Source organism: Rousettus aegyptiacus, unplaced genomic scaffold (genome assembly GCF_014176215.1).
Source record: "Rousettus aegyptiacus isolate mRouAeg1 unplaced genomic scaffold, mRouAeg1.p scaffold_m13_p_7, whole genome shotgun sequence".
Taxonomy (NCBI): domain Eukaryota; kingdom Metazoa; phylum Chordata; class Mammalia; order Chiroptera; family Pteropodidae; genus Rousettus; species Rousettus aegyptiacus.
The window spans coordinates 96,392,927-96,413,311 of NW_023416310.1; the positions used below are offsets into that span (position 1 = coordinate 96,392,927).

Below are 20,385 nucleotides of genomic sequence, written 5' to 3' on the forward strand. Positions count from 1 at the left end.
CACTGCCACAGTGAGCGTGGGACTGTGGCGAGAGAGGGGTGGACGTTGGTCCTGAACGGCCACCACAGGCTCTGCTAGAGGGCATCTCTGTCCAGCAGGGCCCGCGTTGTGCCACCTCACGGGTGTGCACCCCCACCTCTGAAGAGCCTGGCCACTGGCCCTGAGGCAGGCGGTGGTTAGGACACCCAAGCGTTCTGGCCGAGTCTCGTCCACTGACACCACCACTGGTACCAAGGTAGGGTAACCGGGCTCCTGCAGAACGGGGGCGGGGGGAGTTGCCAGCTCCACACCAGTGGAACCATCAGTGGGTGAGCGCCGGTTACAGGATCTCCGGTGCTTGTCGTTCTGGTCGCCCAAATTATGCTACGACCCGTGTTGCTAAGCGGTGGTCCCCACTTCATGCGCAGATCTCATCTGCATGTCACTCCACGCTCATAGTCAAAAGATGTTCTATGCATACAGAATGCCGTGGTCAGAGTTGATGGACTAGAGGACAAGGTCACCCTGGATGGTGTCCAGCAGGGAGAGGTGATGGGTTCTCGTCACTGTGGGTCATGTGCAGGTCAGAGAAGATGGAGGCACCTCTGGGGTTGTTCTCGGGGCCATATACCAGTGAGGAGGACTGGGGAATTCGAGGTTGGTTATCATTGGTGTCTGCCACATTTATGGAGATAAGCATTTCTGTAGACAGAGGTGGCACTCCTTTGTCTGTGGCTGTCACAGTGATGTTGTACAGGGATATCTGTTCTCGATCTAGAACTGCATTGGTCACTAATCGATAATAATTGTCTACTGATTTTTCCAATTCAAATGGCTGACTTCTTGATATGGAACAAGTTACCAGGCCATTCAGCCCAGAGTCTTGATCATATACTTGAAAAAGAGCAATTACTGTTCCTGGAGGCGTACTTTCAGCAACTGACCTGCTTCCAGATGTAACTACCACTTCTGGTACATTATCATTCACATCCAAGACAGTTATTAAGACTTTTGCTCTGTCTTGTAGACCTGGCCGATCCCGGGCTTCAACATCCAGCTCATAATAGGTGGAGTCCTCATAGTCTAGGCTTGCAGAAGTTGATATTTCTCCAGTCAAATTATTCAAGCAGAAAATCTTTGAGATTCTCACAAAGGAATATGTTATGTCTGCATGGACTCCTTCATCCTGGTCGGTGGCATTTACCGACAACACTGGCGTACCTACTGGCAGATTTTCAGGAACACTCACACTGTAGATAGGCTGACTAAACACTGGAGCATTGTCATTCACATCTAAGACAGTTATCAGAATTCGTGCCACACTTGAGCGAACAGGGTCACCGCCATCCATGGCAGTAAGAACCAAATGGTAAATAGCTTCTCCTTCCCGGTCCAGTGCGCCATCCAGCACCAGTTCCGGGTATTTGGGCCCATGGGCTTTAGCTGGCATGTGCACTGAAAAGTGCCTATTTCCACTGAGCTTGAAGCCCTGAAGAGAGTTCATTCCCACATCCGGGTCATAGACTTCCATTAGTGGAAAACGAGAGGATGGGGCTGCGTTTTCGAGAATTTTCACCTCCAATTCTTCCCTTAAGAATTGGGGTGCATTGTCATTAATATCCAAGATTTCTACTTCTATGGGGTAAAGATTCAGTTTATCCTCAACAAGGATATTAAAACTCACCAGACACCGCGCACTTTGAGCGCAGAGCTCCTCCCGGTCTATCCTACCCGCTGTGACCAAGCCGCCGCTTCCCAGGTTCAAAGCGAAAAGCTGCGTCCTACCTCTGGAGACGATGCGGACTCCGTGCTCCGCCAGCTCCCGGGGCTCCAGCCCCAGGTCCTTGGAGATGTTGCCCACGAATGAACCTTTGCCCAGCTCCTCAGGAATGGAGTAAGAGATTGGCCCGGCCTGGGCCCCCCACAGCGTCCCTAAGAGCTTGAAGAGCAGGACTAACCCACTGTAGCGCTGCCGGCATCTTTGCAGAGGCTCCATTACTGGCTCCTTATGGACCTCCCTGGGATTATGAGTGGGGGGAACAGGTTCGCACACTCTTGAGCTTCTCAGAATTAGAGGTCAAGGTCCATAAACAAGCAGAGATCCTAAGTGAAGCGTTTTAGGTCAGAATTTTTGTGCAGCTGCAGAGCTTTTATGTCTGATCTGCTTTATGCTTGGAGGATGTTAACTCGAATTCTCATCGCTTTCCTTACCCGGGTTAGTGAACAGCGACACTTAGAGTCCTAATATAATACTGCATCCTTTTTGTGAAACCATCATACACAGGATCTTATTTCTGCTAAATCCGCATAGATGACACTTGTAAAATTTTTGTCCCCAAGAATGAGAAGCATTTAGAAAAATAAAAGAGCCTATTTTGAATAATTTTATCTGTTCCCTGGAATTTATGACTCATTTTGTGGCAATATTTCTTAGGGCCTTGGAGAATAAATAACATTACACTTTCCTGTAAATCTTGAATTATCACACTCCACCGTCATTTATATTTGTCCCATTTTCGATAACGGTACCAATAACCAGAGACATATTTGGAACCAATCCACTTAGTGTCAGTTAAGTGTTGTCATGATCTATTTTTATAAACATATAAATTAAGATCTGCTCTAATTTAGCCAATATTTGTGTATACTTTTTAAAACAAGAAAAGGAATGAGACTATATGTGCTGCATTAAAAAATATTTTTATATTATACATTATATACAAACCATAGTTTAAGACTGCATTGAAACTGAGTAAGTCGCTTAATCGCCTGAATTTGTGTTTAATTACGTCTAGGTAATATGTTTCACAATGAGAATGTGAGGTACTAATGTATTAGAAATATTTCAGGATATATTGTTTTAGGATAATCAAAAATTTCAAGACCATCACAAGGCAACTTTTATGAAAGAACAATTGTAATATAGGCAAGTGGATAAAGAATTTCTAACACCCTCATTGTATGCCCCTGAAATCAATTAAATACAATAAAATCATTATCTAGCCTGTATATTTTTTACCTCTAAAATAATCAATTGAAACTTAATTATATTTATGGGAAGAAAGGACTTTGATGTAACTCACCTGTTGTAAATTAACTAATTCAGAGGTCATTTTGGGATTGTCATCGCTGATGCTTTCAAACCAAGAGGCTTCATTACACGGAAGATCTTGTGGTGGAGCATGTTCAGGGTTTATATTGAGAAATTTAAATTCAGTTTTTGAGGAATGCGAGGCAGTGCATAGATTGTAGGAATAAGGCAAAGTCCCTTCGCAGTAGTTAGGTAGAACCCCAGGTGCAGTCTTGGAGCAGACAGCACTAGTCTGAAAGCAACTCCAGCGGGTAGAGCTGGAGGAGCGTCGCAGGCTCAGGGCGACCGCCAGAATCACCGCGAGGAGGAAGAGCACTGAAATCAAGGCCAAGGCCACCACCAGGTAAAACTGTAGCTCAGCCTGGGGGTCAGAGGGCTCGGCGCGGTCACTGAAGTCTGGCAGAGCCTCTTGTAGGCTGTCAGCGAAGACCAGAAGAAGCGTAGCTGTGGCCGAGAGGGGTGGCTGCCCACCATCGCGCACAGCGACCAGCAGGCGCTGGCGGGCAGCGTCCCTCTCGCCCAAAGCGCGCGCCGTGCGCACCTCGCCCGTGCGCAGCCCCAGGCTGAACAGTCCGGGCTCGCTGGCCTGCAGCACGTGGTAGGACAGCCAGGCGTTGTGTCCCGAGTCCGCGTCCACCGCCACCACCTTGGTGACCAGGTAGCCGGGCTGCGCGGCGCGCGGCACCGTGTCGAAGAGCGCAGAGCCGTCGGGCCCCAGCGCTGGGTACAGCACGCGAGGCGCGTTGTCGTTGCGGTCGCCCACCAACACGCGCAGGCTCACGTTGGCGCTGAGCGCGGGCGAGCCCTGGTCGCGGGCCTGCAGCGTCAGCTCGAAGGCGCGCAGCTGCTCGTGGTCGAAGGCGCGCTGCGCGAACACCACCCCGCTCTGCGCGCTCACCGACACGTAGGACGACAGCGCCCGCGGCTCCAGGTCGCTGGCCACGATGGAGTAGGAGACGCGGCCGTTGGGTCCCAGGTCGGGGTCGGAGGCGCTGACTTGGGCGATCGATGCCCCGGGTGGGTTGTTCTCGGCCACTGGGACCATGTAGGAGGCCTGGAGGAACACAGGAGCATTGTCGTTGACATCGGCGACATTCAAGGTGACACTTCTTTCGGAGGAGAGAGGAGGTATACCTCTATCGGTGGCTGTGATGGTGATGTTGTATTCCGGAGTCTGCTCTCGATCTAGGGCTCCATCTGTCACTAACTTGTATGTGTTTTTCGTATCTTGAACTATTTTAAATGGGAAATTTCCATGTAGTTGGCATAGGGTGTCCCCATTTAATCCAGAATCTCGATCATGTGTTTTGATCAGGGCAACAACAGTCCCCAGTTCAGCATCCTCTTGTATATGTTTAGATTCAGAATCCAGGGTTATTTCCGGAGCATTGTCGTTTTCATCCAGAATATCTATTTGTATTTTACAATGGGCTGTGTGACGCCCACCATCCTTTGCTTCTACCCCAATCCTGTAGCTCTCTCTCTCTTCAAAATCCAGTCCTCCGCCAGTGGTGAGTTCCCCTGTTTTACTGTCCAGCTTGAACAGCTGTCTCACTGCTTTACCAATATTGATGAAAGCGTAGGTGATCTCAGCATTGATGCCTTCATCCAAGTCAGTGGCCGTTACTCGTAACACAGAGGAGCCCACTGGTAGATTCTCCTGAACACTGACCCTGTACATGTCCTGGGTGAACACTGGGGGATTATCATTTGCGTCTGCCACAACCACCCTGATCTGGGTAGTGCAGCTTCTGGCAGGCTCACCGCCATCCACAGCTGTGAGGAACAGGTGGTGGAAGGACTGCTCTTCCCTGTCCAGGGGAGCCTTCACTACCAGCTCTGGGTACCTACTGCCATCTGGGTTCTCCTTCTGCATCAAAGAGAAGTGTGGATCTGGGCTGAGGTAGTAATGCTGCAGGGAATTGAGCCCTACATCTGAGTCTTGTGCGGATTCCAAGGCAAAGGTGGCTCCAGTTAGGGCCAGTTCACTGATTTCCAGCTCAGTGATATTTCTGCTGAAGGTCGGTGGGTTATCGTTCACATCCTGAATCACCACCGTTATATGAAAAAAGTTCAAAGGCTTTTCAGCGACCATTTCGAATTCCAGAACACAGGTCGACTTCTTGCCACAAATCTGCTCTCGGTCTATGCGATCACTCACAAGTAAGTCCCCGTTCTCGGTGTTCACTGTAAAGAATTTCTTCTCAGTACTAACCCGCAGATTCCGAGTAGGCAAATCTGGCACACCAAGCCCCAGATCCTTGGCGAGGTTCCCCACCAGCGAGCCTCTTGCTAGCTCCTCCGGAATAGTGTAGAGGATCGGCTCCGAGAGCGCGGGGCAGAACAAAGACAGCAGGAGGAGAAAAGGCATTCGCTTCCGCCCAGCCCGGCCCGGCGGTCCCCAGCGGCTTCCCATCCCGTTCTTTGCTCCTTTACCTTACTGATTCCGAAGAGCTAAGATTGCTAAATGATCCCAATAATTCTCTGAGCAGGAGTGACTCCTTGATTTGTCTTGGCAGGCAGATTCTCTGATAGGTATCTCCGCGGAAGACAGCCGGAGAGGGAGTGCACAGTTCTCTGGATTCCGGGGTCCAATGAGGATTTCATTAGGTCTGGAGGAGCTGACACTTCTCTGAGTACTAGCCGACAGCGGCACCCCGCGTCTGGGCTGCAGAACTGCAGTAATGGTTACTAAGTCAGCTCCAAATACAGAGATGCCTAGAAGACAATTCCACTGTGTCCTGATATAGATAATCATTCTAACCGTTGGATAAGAATTTTCATGTTATTTTAAATATTTACTATGCTTTAGATCTGGCTGTCATTTTTTTGAGGTTGAACTTTATCCATCCAAATCAAGTGATGATTATTCTTCAAAGAGCAGAGGTACCTTGCTGAAAATATTTATTGGTAGAGTGGTGCTTTTAGTTTTCATTTTCATAAAATGGTCATACAACCTTTCCTGCTTACCTTGGTAGAACTGAGGACCAAATAAAATAATATATAGAAAATAATACAAATGAAAGATAGTGTTGGTGGTGGCATAAAGTGTAATATGTAGATACTTGAAATAGTAAGTAGTTTGATATGTTATTCCACTCTATTTCTTTTTCTTCTAACTTATAAAAGTTATGTCTCATAGCTTTTAGTTGTATCCTGTTTCACTTTCCTGTGTCTTATCTTCCTCTTTATTATCTTCATCATCATCTTATCTTTATCTTCTCTCCAAATTAATTTAGCAAGGAGATTGGTTGTCTTTATAAAACAGAAGCATGGTAAGAAGCAATACACTCTCTTTTCCTTAGTTTCCAGTGTCTATTTTTAACTGAATGACTATAAATAAAAAATTATTCCACTAACTTAATTTTTCCACATTACATTACTATTGTCTTTAATTGTATTGTTTCTTCTCAAGGAGCTTAATAATGGTGAGTTATTTGTGAGTTATTTGGTTTATGGGGGTGAAGTATGAGTCCTTATAATTACCTATTTCAAAGAAAGTAATCTATGTTGCCAATTTTTCCTTGATACCCAGCTTACTATCTGGTCATCCCAACTTTTTGTTATTGACACTCTTCTCTTGTTAATAAGCATGCCAATTTCCATGTTTCTGACATATGTCTTACAGTTTTGATTCCATTTCAAAACTAGAAATAGTCATAAATAAATTGTTTAACCTACATAATATATTGTCATTCTAAAATTTTACAGATGTGTAGCAATGTTAAACTTATAGTAGAATAGCATTAGATATCATTGTATTTAGGATTCTGGACAGAAACTCATAGGCACCTCTACTTTATACAAACATAAAAAACACCACTGACTCAAGACTTTGTTTCAAAACATGACTGAGCAAGTATCTTTCCATCACTGTGTAAACTTTATTAGTAAAGCTGTCTTTTTAGAACATGTATGAAACTAAAGATTCGAACATTTAAAAAGGTATACAGTAGTTATAATATGTACACTCAAGAATTTTATGTAAAATCTAGTGAAGTTTGTAGAGTTTTAAAAGGTATTTTTCCATTGCATGAAAAATTTAGGACACACACCCAAATCAATAACTTTTTCTTTAAAAAAATAATGGAAAAGTGAGTTTTCGTGTAGGAGTGAATGATATCAGCATCTATTATACAGATTCTCCTGTTACTCTTTGGATGCATTCATTATTCAGTGAGTCTGCACATTTTACAAAGAGGTCAGAATCAACCCTATGTAAATATAATTGGATCCCCTTGAAAATAAATGTTCAAAGAATATTTTAAAATAAAAATCACGTGGCCCTAGTTTCCCAAATGTACCAATAATCCTTTCGTGTGGTTGAGTAATGTAGCCTACTATTCCATAAATAATGTTTTATTACCACTTCTCCCATTTATTCATACTTTGCAGCTGATGTTCAAGTTGAAAATACAAAATATGAAAGATCAAAAATTATATAAAAAGAAGCTTCTGAAAATCATCGTCAGTAAATCAGAAGCCAAAGTGAATAGGGTAGCTCTGTCATTACAACACATACTCATGAAATTTGAGACATACACACCAGCATTTCATTAAGAAAAATTTGTTAATTTAAGATAAACACATCTCTGAGAAATGAGTTTTAAAATTTTAAATCATTTTAAAGTTGAATTGATTTTCCAAACACAAATCTTAGACTCTTATAATGAAGCAGAATTGTATGCAAACATTCAGGTAGATACTGATTCTGAAAAGTGAAGGAGTTACCTGTAACCAGAAGGTGTCAGGTGTGTGACATATTTGAATTTAATGAACAGCAGTCTCTAAATCTTTGGAGATTTTAAATTACATCACAGAATAAAGTACAATTCTAAGGCTCCTCATTAATTCCTTATCTCAACAGATACACATATTCAATAATGTCATGGTGTAATCCAAACTTTCCAAATTTCAGAATGCCACAGACATTATCATCACTAGAAATTTAAGCTGTTTTTCTGGTATTTATTATGTAGAAGTTTTCTATATTTTCCCACCGATTTAGTCAAATACTGTAAATTATTCCCTTATGCAGACAGCAGATATGCTAGAATGGCAATGTTGCACAGTATCCTTTGTAAACACATTCACTATTGGTATTTAGGCAAATATTCAAAAAAGAACATTACATATAGCAATTCTGACCAACCAAACAACTCATTTATTAAGACTTTCTAAGTATAAGAAAGTCTTTGGGTAAAGTGATTATATTTAACCTCTGTATTTTAAGGTCCTTTTTTCATTTAAATCTCTGGACATTAGCTAGATTTTCTAAAATATCTACATATTGAAAAAATAAGGCATTAAACCAAAGTATAACTTGAAAATAAATGGAAAGAGTATCAATTATTAAATTAAATTAAGCTAATCTCTAAATAAAGTAAATTATGATTCATTATGTAACAAATTTATTTTGAATGTGGAAGAAAAATAACTGAGGAAACAAAATGAATAAAATGCTCGAGGATTTCTACTGAAAAAGAAAACTCACCTGGACAACTTCTGGTTCTTTGTTTGCATTTATTTTCTCAGGTATCAGAAGAGGCTCGCTTTTCTCACAGCTCTCCTGGCTGATGAGTGTGTCCGCGTAATTGGGCTGAGGGAAGATCAGATGACTCTTCCGAGAGTCCGCAGTGAGGGACACCTCATGGGAATAGGTCTGCAGAAACGCCTGCACCCCGTCCACACCCACAAAGTGCGAAGCGGGTAGACTTGCCAATCCTCCTCCAGAAGCCTGGAGCAGGCGCGATGTGTACCAGCGTCTCACTCTGACCCCCAGAAGAACGATGACAAAGGCGAGGAAGACACAGGAGACAGCGGCCACTGCCACCACCAGGTACAGTGTGAGGATGGAGTCGTCAGGGTTAGCAGAGGGCTCAAAACTGCCCAGATCGGCCAGGACATCTGGGATGTTGTCTGCCACAGCCACAGTGAGAGTGACGGTGGCCGAGAGGGGGGGCTGACCATGGTCCTGGACTACCACTACGAGGCTCTGCTTGAGGGCGTCTCTGTCCATCAGCGCACGCGCTGTGCGCACCTCGCCCGTGTGCAGTCCTACCGCGAAGAGCCCTGGCTCGCTGGCCTTGAGCAGGCGGTAGGACAGCCAGGCGTTCTGGCCTGAGTCTCGGTCCACTGCCACCACCTTAGTCACCAGGTAGCCAAGCTCTGCAGAGCGGGGTGCCAGTTCCACACCGGTGGAACCATCGGTGGGGAGTGTGGGATACAGGATTTCAGGAGCGTTGTCATTTTGGTCCAACACGAACAGGATCAGTGAAACATTGCTGCTAAGTGGAGGGTCTCCACTGTCACTGGCTGTCACCCACAGCTGCAGGTCTCTAACCTGCTCATAATCAAAAGAGCCCAGTGCATACAGGATTCCAGTGTCAGAGTTTATGGAGACATAGGAGGAGAGAGGTGTTCCCTGAAATGTGTCCTTGGCCAGAGAATAAGTGACCTGGGCATTGTTGCCACTGTCGGGGTCGTGGGCGGTCACAGAGAAGATTGAGATGCCTCTGGGATTGTTTTCTGGGATGTAGGTGGAGTATGAGGCATGAGGGAAGATGGGAGGATTGTCATTGATGTCTGCCACTTTCAGGGAGATGTGGTTTTCTGTAGACAGGGGTGGGTTTCCATGGTCAGTGACAGTTATTGTGATGTTATAATCTGACATCTCTTCTCTGTCCAGCGTTCTCGTTGTCAATAAGTGATAATAATTATCAACTGACTTTTCCAATTTGAAGGGCAAATTCCTGGGGATAGAACATGCAATCTCACCATTCTCTCCAGAATCACCATCGTGTATGCTAAACAGTGCAATTACAGTTCCAGGAAGACAGTCTTCAGAGATGGAACTGGCAAGAGAGGTGAGGATCATTTCCGGGACATTGTCATTCACGTCCTGTACTATGACCACCACTTTTGCACTGGCAAGAAGAGCACCTCCATCCTGAGCTACCACTTCCATGAGATAGAATCTGGATTCTTCATAATCCAGTGATTGCACGGTTGAGATTTCACCCAGATTAGAATCAAGTTGGAAAGTCTCTGAAATTTTGTCTTCTTCATTGCGAAAAGTGTAGGTCAATTTCCCATTTATCCCCTCATCTGGATCGGTAGCCGTTAATGTGAGCAGCCGAGTGCCCACAGGTATGTTCTCTGGAACACTCACTCTGTACTCTGATTGAGTAAACTGGGGCACATTATCATTTGCGTCGAGAACCATTACTCGGACATGCGTAGTACTAGAGAGTACGGGGTCTCCGCCATCTAAAGCTGTGAGAAGGAGATCGTGAACAGCTACTTTCTCGCGGTCCAAGGGCTGCTCAAGTACCAGCTCCGGGTATTTATGTCCATCAGTTCCACTTTTCTCATCCAAAAAGAAGTGTATATTGGAGCTAAGCTGGTAACTCTGGAGGGAGTTCACACCCACATCCGCATCTCGAGCGAAGGGAAGCACTAACCGTGTTCCCGTAGCCGCATTTTCACTAACTTTTACTTTTACTTCCTCATCCTTGAAACGCGGGAAGTTATCATTAATATCTATTATTTCTACTTCTACTCCATAAATTTTCATTTTATTCTCAACCAAGATGTTAAAACTCACCAGACACCGCGCGCTCTGAGCGCAGAGCTCCTCCCGGTCTATCCTGCCCGCGGTGACCAAGCTACCACTTCCCAGGTTCAGAGCGAAAAGCTGCGTCCTACCTCTGGAGACGATGCGGACTCCGCGCTCCGCCAGCTCCCGGGGCTCCAGCCCGAGATCCTTGGCAATGTTGCCCACGAACGAGCCTTTGTCCAGCTCCTCCAGCACTGAGTAGCGGATCTGCCCGGCTCCGGCTCGCCACTGTGTCCCCAGGAACAGGAAGAGCAGGAGCAGCTGTCTGCAGTTCCAACACCTCAAAGGATTCGCCATTGCCTTCTCTCTGACCAGTTTTCTTTTAGGCTTGGTTCCAGCCTGCTGTTTCCTTATTTCTTTGAAGCCAAAGAGAACACATTCCTTGCTGCAAATGGGAGAGGGGCCAGAGCGGAAGGCTCTTCCCAGGAGCTAGTCCGGTTTGTGCGTGTTTTAGTGCAGAAGGAGCAAAGTAGGGTCTCATCAGCAGCAGTTTCTTTCCCACTTTGGTGAACAGCGACACTCAGAGTCCTAACGAGTTACTACACCAATTCCATTTTTATTTCATAAACGTTTAATTATATTTTATTTCTAATAATTTGCTGTATCCTTCATGTATTGCCATGTGACGTTCTTTATATTTAATTAAGATTTAGTTCTCAAAGGCAAAAGACTTCCATAAACCCCTGAAGTCAATATAATTATGAGGCTCTTTTTACTTCTTTAGGAAAGTTTTATTTAATGTGCCACTGAGTTTATTTACTTCTTATCTACATTGAGTTAATTAAATTAGGACATAGTAATTCTTACTTTTGTAGGTTTTGAGATTTCAGTTTTGTATTAGGAATATTTATGAGAACGTGCCCATTTGTACATAAAAATGCCAAGGAAACAAGCCTCGCTCTCAATGCATCTTTCCAAAAAGGACTAATGATTCAGGCAAATTGTATTAGCTGTCATATGCAGAAAAGATTACAGTGTCATTTTGTTACTGTGAGGTCTTTGAGAAAGTTTCCTGTTTTTCACACTAGGAATATGGTAGCTACATTATATCAGACTGAAAGTTTGAGCTGGGTAAACCGTGTGTTACTTATACTTTCCTATTACCATGTCTTCATTGGAATGTTATACAGTGACAGACTCTTGGGGGAAAAAATCCATATAGTGCCTGTGGAGTAAAGGGCTTTAGTTCCTCATGCATGCAGAAAAACATGTCTATAACATAACAAAGAGGCAGTGAGTGGACCTTCTATGTTGAGACAGATATTTAATCTGAGAGTCTATTAAGTGAAATAATTTTTTTTTCTGAATGATACCTTCATAGGACAATGAAGAAAGTGAAGATATTCTATATCTATAATTAGAAACTTCAAAACATAAAGTTTTAAGTACACAATGTGAGTATAGGTTGCAAATGTTTTCTCAATGTACAATTTTCACAACAGCAATGTTAGCATGCATAAGAGAGATCTCTCCCATTTATTCAACATATTCCCAACAGCAGACACCACAGACCTCAAACTTTGCCCATCCTTTAAAAGTTGATCTGGAATCTCGAGACATTTAGCCTGTAAAGACATTTAGACTGATGGTGTTCATGTCAGTCCTACCTATGCTCTGCTGTTGACAAGCCATGATGAGTAAAATTCATCCTTTTTCTGGTTTCTGGTTCCCCCAAACACTATAGTAAGATGGGGAGTTCTCTTTACTTTCGAGTACTACAATTCTTGGAGGAAGTAAAATTAAAATTTGAGTAATAAAGGCCCTGAATGTGAAAGAAATAGCTTAAGATGTCCATAGTAATAAATCCTCAGAGGGAAGGATTGTAAAGATGAGGAAGAAAGAGATCTCATGTAATAAAGGCTTGTAATTATGAACAAATGCATCTCACACATTACATAGAAAACAATGTCAAAGATTTGGTTAGATAAGATTAAGGTAATTAGAGCAGAAAACTGCCTAAATTCAACCCAGAAGACAATAAAAATATGAAATGAAGACACCTACCCCAGTTAGGTGATTTGTTAAGAACATTTGAATCAAAGTGAAAATAATTAAATTAAAACTTACCTTTAAAATAGTATCTGAAGCAAATGGACCCTCAGCATCTCCAGGATTTGTACTTGGTACCCATGAGGCATCTCCGCAAAGGAGATCCCGAGGAGGAGCCGCTTCTGGGGTCACGTTCATAAAATTAAACTCTGTCTTAGCTGATTGTGAGGCAACGCACAGATTGTAGGAATAGGGCAATGTTCCCTCACTGTAATTGGAGAGAACCCCAGGTCCAGACTTGGAACTGAGGTCAGAATGAAAGCAACTCCAGGCGGCGGGGCTGGAGGAGCGTCGCAGGCGCAGGGCGACCGCCAGAATCACCGCGAGGAGGAAGAGCACTGAAATCAAGGCCAAGGCCACCACCAGGTAAAACTGCAGCTCAGCCTGGGGGTCCGAGGGCTCGGCGCGGTCACTGAAGTCTGGCAGAGCCTCTTGTAGGCTGTCAGCGAAGACCAGGAGCAGCGTGGCGGTGGCCGAGAGGGGTGGCTGCCCCCCATCGCGCACAGCGACCAGCAGGCGCTGGCGGGCAGCGTCCCTCTCGCCCAAAGCGCGCGCCGTGCGCACCTCTCCCGTGCGCAGCCCCAGGCTGAACAGTCCCGGCTCGCTGGCCTGCAGCACATGGTAGGACAGCCAGGCGTTGTGTCCCGAGTCCGCGTCCACCGCCACCACCTTGGTGACCAGGTAGCCGGGCTGCGCGGCGCGCGGCACCGTGTCGAAGAGCGCAGAGCCGTCGGGCCCCAGCGCCGGGTACAGCACGCGAGGCGCGTTGTCGTTGCGGTCGCCCACCAACACGCGCAGGCTCACGTTGGCGCTGAGCGCGGGCGAGCCCTGGTCGCGGGCCTGCAGCGTCAGCTCGAAGGCGCGCAGCTGCTCGTGGTCGAAGGCGCGCTGCGCGAACACCACCCCGCTCTGCGCGCTCACCGACACGTAGGACGACAGCGCCCGCGGCTCCAGGTCGCTGGCCACGATGGAGTAGGAGACGTGGCCGTTGGGTCCCAGGTCGGGGTCGGAGGCGCTGACTTGGGCGATGGATGCCCCGGGCGGGTTGTTTTCTGGCACGTGGACCAGGTAGGCTGACTGCTGGAAAACCGGAGCGTTGTCGTTGACGTCGGTGATGCGCAGGGTGATGGTAGTGCTGGAGGAGAGGGGCGGCTTGCCCCTGTCAGTGGCCATTATGGTGACGTTGTATTCAGGGATCTCCTCCCGATCCAGGGCCCCATCTGTCATTAGTTTGTAATAGTTCTTTGAGTAAGATTTCAATATAAACGCTGCGTTTCCTAATATGCGGCAGTAAACTTCTCCATTTTCTCCAGAGTCTTTATCTCTTGTTTTTATCAAAGCGATCACTGTTCCTGGTGGTGAATCCTCTGGAAGGGGAGTAAATACTGAGGTCACAATCACTTCAGGTGCACAATCGTTCTCATCAAGAATTTCGACTTGGATACTGCAGTGGGCTGCTAGGTCTCCAGGATCTTTCGCTTCTATACCGAGAGTGTAACTATTAGCAATTTCGAAATCAAAATTATCCTTTGTTGTGATTTCTCCTGTTCTTTTATCTAAGTTAAAAAATTGTTTCACTTGTTCATCCACATTATGAAAGGAGTATGTGACCTCCGCATTACTGCCCTCATCCTGGTCAGTGGCGGTCACTTGAAGCACGGAGAAGCCTGGGAGCACGCCCTCCTTCAGGCTGACCCTGTACACTTCTTGGCTGAACACTGGGGGGTTATCGTTGGCATCGGTGACTTGGATTTGGATCTGCGTGGTGCCACTTTGGGGTGGGTCCCCACCATCCACAGCTGTTAGGACCAGTTGGTGGAAATTCTCCTCTTCCCTGTCCAGAGAATGTTTCAGAATCAACTCAGGATATTTACGTCCATCTGGAGTCTGTTTCTCTGCGAGACCAAAGTACTCATTGTCATTAAGGTGGTATCTTTGCAGTGAATTAGGACCAGCGTCCAAATCCAGGGCTGGGTCTAGTGGAAATGTTTTACCTGGCTTAGTGGATTCTCCAATTTTTAAATCAATCTTACTCTGTTTGAATAATGGAATGTTGTCATTTATATCTTGCACTGTTACTGCTACTTGGAAAATATTGAGTGGATTTTCAGCAACAGTATCGAAATCCAGAATACACAGAGGCTTCTTCCCGCATATCTTCTCTCGGTCTATCCTGTTGCTCACAAGTAAGTCTCCGCTCTCAGGGTTTACAGTGAAATATTCCTTCTCCGCGCTAACCCGCAGCTTCCGGGCCGGTAAGTCCCGGATATTGAGCCCCAGATCCTTGGCGAGGTTGCCTACCACCGAGTTCTTGGCCAGCTCCTCGGGAATTGAGTAGCGGATTTGGTCTGGGAGAGCCCAGCCAAACAAAGACAGCAGAAAGGGCAACAATACCTGCCGCCACCGCACCGGGTGGCTTCTCTCTGCGCTCAGCCTCATCCTCCGTCTCCCTTCGCTGCTGTTCTGCTCCCCGGCCGGGAGGAAGAATGAGCCCTCCGTGGATGGCAAAATCCGGGGTAAGGCCACTTTTCTTGCTTTTGTTTTCTCTAACCGAACCTGTACTGGCGTCCTGTGTGGTTGGTTTGAGCAGGAAGTTACCCTCTAAGAGGCTCTCAAATATGTCGCAGATCTTCTCGCTCTTCTTTTGACCTACAGCGACGCCCAGAGGTTTTCCCGTGAAACTGCTCCAATGGTTTGAAAATGTTTTGTAAAGAACAATTTTTTCTCTTTTGGATTAATAAAAAGTATTTATTTGTTTTTATATAGGTGTAATTCATATGGTTCCAAATTCAAAAGGCACACATGGTACATTCTATAGGCTCTCCCTCTCTGCTTTCAACCACACATTCCTCCCAGGAGAAATTAGTGTTCTTTTTTTGGTGAATACTGTTTCAGAGATGTGCTTTGTATAGTGCAGTAGATTTTTATAAATATCCTCCCTTGATTTTATAAACCTATATCAAAAAAAGCATCTTGCTTTTTTCATTCATTATATCTTGAAGGTTATTTTATATCAGTACATAAAGACATTTCCCATTTATTATAGCTATGTAGTAATCCATCATAATGGTTGTACAATGATTTATTTAACCAGAAATATTATTTTCTAAAAGAAACCCAGTGCCAATTCAAACAAAAATATGTTTTCCATATGCTATTAGGTTATAAATCATCTACTGATGCTCTCCTAAGCATTTAAAATATGTATCACTGATTCTAGAATGTGTTTCTGATGTCAGCACTTAAATATATTCGACACAGTTTGAGGCCAACTGATATTTCCAAATTATATTTTAAAGCTTCAGCAATTTAAATAATCTGTCCTCAAATATGGTTTGTCTCTCAATATCCATTTGTTATTTCTTCTTCCCTTTCCCCGAGCCAGCTGGTTGTATCATATCACATTTTTATTTACTCTATTCATTGCACCACAATTTCCCATGGAGACAAAAGCATCTAGAAACTTAAACTCTCTTTCTTAAGTCTAATTGAGGCATAGTCCACAATTACCAGGTAGTCATAGGCCACTAATAAAGAGTAATGTATTAATAATTTAGACATTCAGAAATTCTGAATTAAGTCACACAACGCAATGAATGAACAAGGAACAAAAATTGAATATCCCTTGCATACAAAAGATTTCTCCCCTTATCAGGTCATCCCAGAGCCACACAGTGAGAGCAACCCAAGAGCAATTTGCAGGAACAGAGATGAGTCCTACTGAGTAAGTAGCATAACTTCAGAATTCAAGTTAACCAACCTTCATAAGAGGCTCCCATGATGAAAAATGAAAGATTTTTTAAAAGTTAGGCTTCCTTAGAAATAAAGAAGGATCTCATAGTGAAGGGTCTCAAGTGAAATAAAGTGGGCAATATTTTTGGTAATCACAGAAGTCCACCAAAGGAATCATACATAGTCACTGCTGGTGCATCCCACAAAATGCAACATCAAAATATTTAAAATACACAAAAATATTAAAATATAAAAATTTATTAACTGCCATTGTTTAATGGAAAATACAATTTCAAGTAAAGAAGAGTAAACTTTAAGCAAAGTATGTCAGGGTATAAAACCAGAAAAATTTTAAATTCTCAGTCCAGATTAAAATATAGCTTCATAAGAGAGGATGCTTATATATGAATTCACACAATTGCCTTCTATTTCACAGTTCCAATCTATACTCTCAATAAGACCTAAAGGAATTGGCATTTACAGTAGTGAGATGGTTAGAGACATAAAATTAAGAAATTGTTGCTGAAACTTATAACTGGATGAAGATTACAAAGGATAAGAAAAAATGACTTTTAGGTGCAGTAAAAGTTACTGATCTTTCTTGTAGGGTCTACTGCCCTGCCCCCAGCAATCAAATACTAAAAAAAAGTGCTTTTATGTAATATAGTATATATCTTATACAATTGGAGACAATTACACAGCTCTCTGATAATGTTTCGGTATAGCAAATTGACTCACCTGATGAAGATTGGGGTCTCCTTTAGTTTCAAGTAAATTCTGAGTTATCAAAAGAGGCTCGCTTTTCTCACAACTCTCATGGCTGATGAGCGTGTCGGCATAGTTGGGCTGTGGGAAGATCAGGTGACTCTCCCGCGAGTCCGCAGTGAGGGACACCTCATGGGAATAGGTCTGCAGGAACGCCTGCACCCCGTCCACACCCACGAAGTGTGAGGCTGGCACGCCCATTAATCTGCCTCCCGAAGTTGGGAGCAGACGTGACGTGTGCCAGCGCCTCAATCTGAGTGCCAGAAGAACGATGACAAAGGTGAGGAAGACGCAGGAGACAGTGGTCACTGCCACTACCAGATACAGAGTAAGGCTGGAATCGTCAGGATCGGCAGAGGGTTTGAAGCTTCCCAGGTCAGCCAGGACGTCTGGGATGCTGTCGGCTACAGCCACAGTGAGAGTGACGGTGGCCGAGAGAGGGGGCTGGCCATGGTCCTGGACGGCCACCACCAGGCTCTGCTTGAGGGCATCTCTGTCCAGCAGGGCACGTGCTGTGCGCACCTCGCCGGTGTGCAGCCCCACCGTGAAGAGCCCCGGCTCGCTGGCCTTGAGCAGGCGGTAGGACAGCCAGGCATTCTGACCCGAGTCTTTGTCCACCGCCACCACCTTAGTGACCAGATATCCGGGTTCTGCAGAGCGGGGTGCCAGTTCCACACCAGTAGAGCCATCAGTGGGGAGAGTGGGGTACAGGATCTCGGGTGCATTGTCATTCTGGTCCAGAACAAACAGGCTTAGAGACACGTTGCTGCTGAGGGGAGGATCTCCGCTGTCACTGGCTGTCACCAGTAGTTGTAATTCTCTCACCTGCTCATAGTCAAAGGAACGTAGCGCATATAGGACACCAGTATCAGAGTTGATAGAGACGAAGGAGGAGAGAGGTTCCCCCTGGAGCGTGTCCTCAGTCAGGGAGTAAATGACTCTGGCGTTCTCAATGCTGTCAGGGTCCTGGGCGGTCACGGATAAAATGGAGGCTCCTCTGGGGTTATTTTCAGGAATGTAGGTAGAATAGGAAGCATGGGGGAAAGCAGGTGGGTTATCATTAATGTCTGCCACCTGCAGTGAAATGCGAGTTTCTGTAGACAGTGTTGGAGTTCCGTGGTCAGTGGCAGTTACCAAGATGTTATATTCTGAGACTTCTTCCCTATCCAGAGTTTCATGCGTCAACAACCGATAATAATTTCCATAGGTTTTTTCAAGTGTAAATGGCAGATTATTTGGAATAGAACATGTGATAAGGCCATTCTCCTCTGAATCACTGTCATGAACATTGAAAAGTGCAATTACGGTGCCTGGAGAAGAATTTTCTTGGACAGAGTTGGTGAAAGATGTAACCGTGACTTCTGGAGCATTGTCGTTTACATCCAAAACTGTCACCAGTACCTTACTTCTGGCTCGGAGACCAGGACCATCGTGAGCTTCTATATCTATATCATAGAATGCAGAGTCCTCATAATCTAGGGCTCCTAATGTTGTTATGTCTCCAGTCACAGAATTCAACTGGAACAGCTGGGATATTTTGTCTCTCACTTTCCTGAAAGAATATGTCACTTCTCCATTGGCTCCTTCATCTGGATCAGTGGCTTTTACAGTGAGGAGATGGGAACCCACCGGCACATTCTCCCGAATACTCACGTGGTACTCAGGCTGAGTGAATATGGGGGCATTGTCGTTGGTATCCACAAGTGTTATATGGATCCTGACAGTGCCAGAGTGAACCAGGTTGCCTCCATCAAAGGCGGTGAGGACTAGGTGGTGAACTGCCTCTTCCTCGCGGTCCAGGGCGCGTGCCAGCACCAGCTCCGGGTACTTTATCCCATCGGCCCCACTTTGCACATCCAGGGAGAAGTGAACATCCGAGCTGAGCTGGTAGCCCTGCAGGGAGTTTACCCCTACGTCTGGATCAAAAGCTTCAGGAAGAGGGAATCTTATCCCAGGAATTTCATTTTCAGCTACTTTTATTTCTCTTTGCTCTGTCCCAAAGTTGGGCGCGTTATCATTAACATCGATTATTTCCACTTCTACTCCAAAAATTTTCACTTTATCCTCTAGGAGAATCTCCAGGCTTACTAAACACTTGGGAGATCTGTCGCATAGCTCCTCCCGATCTATCCTGCCCGCGGTGACCAAGCTGCCACTTCCCAGATTCAGAGCGAAAAGCTGCGCCCTACCTCTGGAGACGATGCGGACTCCACGCTCCGCCAGCTCCCGGGGCTCCAGCCCCAGGTCCTTGGCGATGTTGCCCACAAAGGAGCCTTTCTCCAGCTCCTCAGGTACTGAGTAGCGGATCTGTTCGGCCCGGATTTCCCACAGGGCCCCCAGGAGAAGGCAGATCTGGACCAGCCTGCCGCAGTTTGGGCGATAAGGCGGAGCCTCCATCACAGTCCTGCCACGGAGTAGCTTGCGCTTGAGTTTTCCCTCGGCGCAGGACTGAGGAGCCCCAGGATCTTCGTGGTCCAATATAATGTGCTTTCACTGTAACGTCTTGAAGCTCTGGGGGTTCCCAAGTGGAGCGTTAATAAAGCGCCAGGGCCACTGCTTTGTGATGCAGAAATCTTATGGTTCGGATTAAATTCTTGGTTGTCTTTTTTCCCCCGATTGGTGAACAGCGACGCTCAGAGTCCTAACCTGTTACTGCAATCTATTTTTGGTAAAGTTATCAATTGTGTGCAGCGTTTTCCTTACCTTATTTCTCCCAAAACAATAAAAGTCAAACTCCTGTTGTTTTATTTGTAATGAAAATATAGAAACAACCTATAGCTTCCTCTACAATAAGCCTTGTGAAGTAATTAACTTTCAGAGAAACATATGATTTTTTTTTGCTAAGAATTTTTCTATCACTTTTAAGTTTTTGCATTATTTATTCTTATTGCCCGTTCTTTGTGCAGTATATTATGTGAAGGACACATTTATATCTCCCAGGAACAGAGATGGGCTTGAAGAATGAAAAAATGGAAAAGCCAATGTCTGGGGAGTTGGAAGTCTAGGCACTAGTCTCAACCAATGCAAAAGCCAGTTTCCTCACATGAGTTGACTTTTAGAATCTGGAGCAACTTTTTAGTTCCCTTGGAAGAAAACTTCTATTGTTCAAGAGCTAGTTTTACCACTGTGTCAATGGGATTGGTAAATATAG

The 20,385-nt window shown here is 45.2% G+C and overlaps 2 protein-coding genes across 11 annotated transcripts in view; both read right to left on the reverse strand.

Annotated features, from left to right (window-relative positions):
- The window catches only part of LOC107499678 (protocadherin gamma-C4), a 155,491-nt gene that overhangs the window by 110,224 nt on the left and 24,882 nt on the right, over positions 1 to 20,385 (reverse strand). Inside the window, exons 1-2 of one of the 10 annotated variants that reach the window (XM_016124131.2) lie at positions 12,756 to 15,895; positions 5,400 to 5,746 (exon numbers count right to left, since the gene is read on the reverse strand). The exons of 3 other annotated variants lie outside the window; for them this stretch is intronic. In XM_016124131.2, coding sequence (XP_015979617.2) covers positions 5,534 to 5,746; positions 12,756 to 15,176 — 2,634 coding nt within the window. In that variant the 5' untranslated portion in view covers positions 15,177 to 15,895 and the 3' untranslated portion in view covers positions 5,400 to 5,533. 6 more of the 10 variants (XM_016124132.2, XM_016124135.2, XM_016124123.2 and 3 more) reach the window with 6 other exon arrangements.
- On the reverse strand, positions 15,617 to 19,658 carry LOC107499683 (protocadherin gamma-A4-like). The gene is made up of 2 exons (XM_016124137.2): positions 17,208 to 19,658; positions 15,617 to 15,691 (listed from the first exon to the last, which is right to left on the reverse strand). Exons 1-2 carry the CDS (start codon positions 19,629 to 19,631, stop codon positions 15,662 to 15,664), a joined length of 2,454 nt encoding a protein of 817 aa, XP_015979623.2. The 5' UTR covers positions 19,632 to 19,658; the 3' UTR covers positions 15,617 to 15,661.

Coding starts and splice junctions, on each gene's coding strand:
- LOC107499683 (XM_016124137.2), bottom strand. CDS start 19,631: ATGGAGGCTCCGCCTTATCGCCCAAACTGCGGCAGGCTGGTCCAGATC. Junction 15,692..17,207: donor GAGACCCCAATCTTCATCAG/GTGAGTCAATTT, acceptor TTTTTGATATAG/GTTTATAAAATCAAGGGAGG.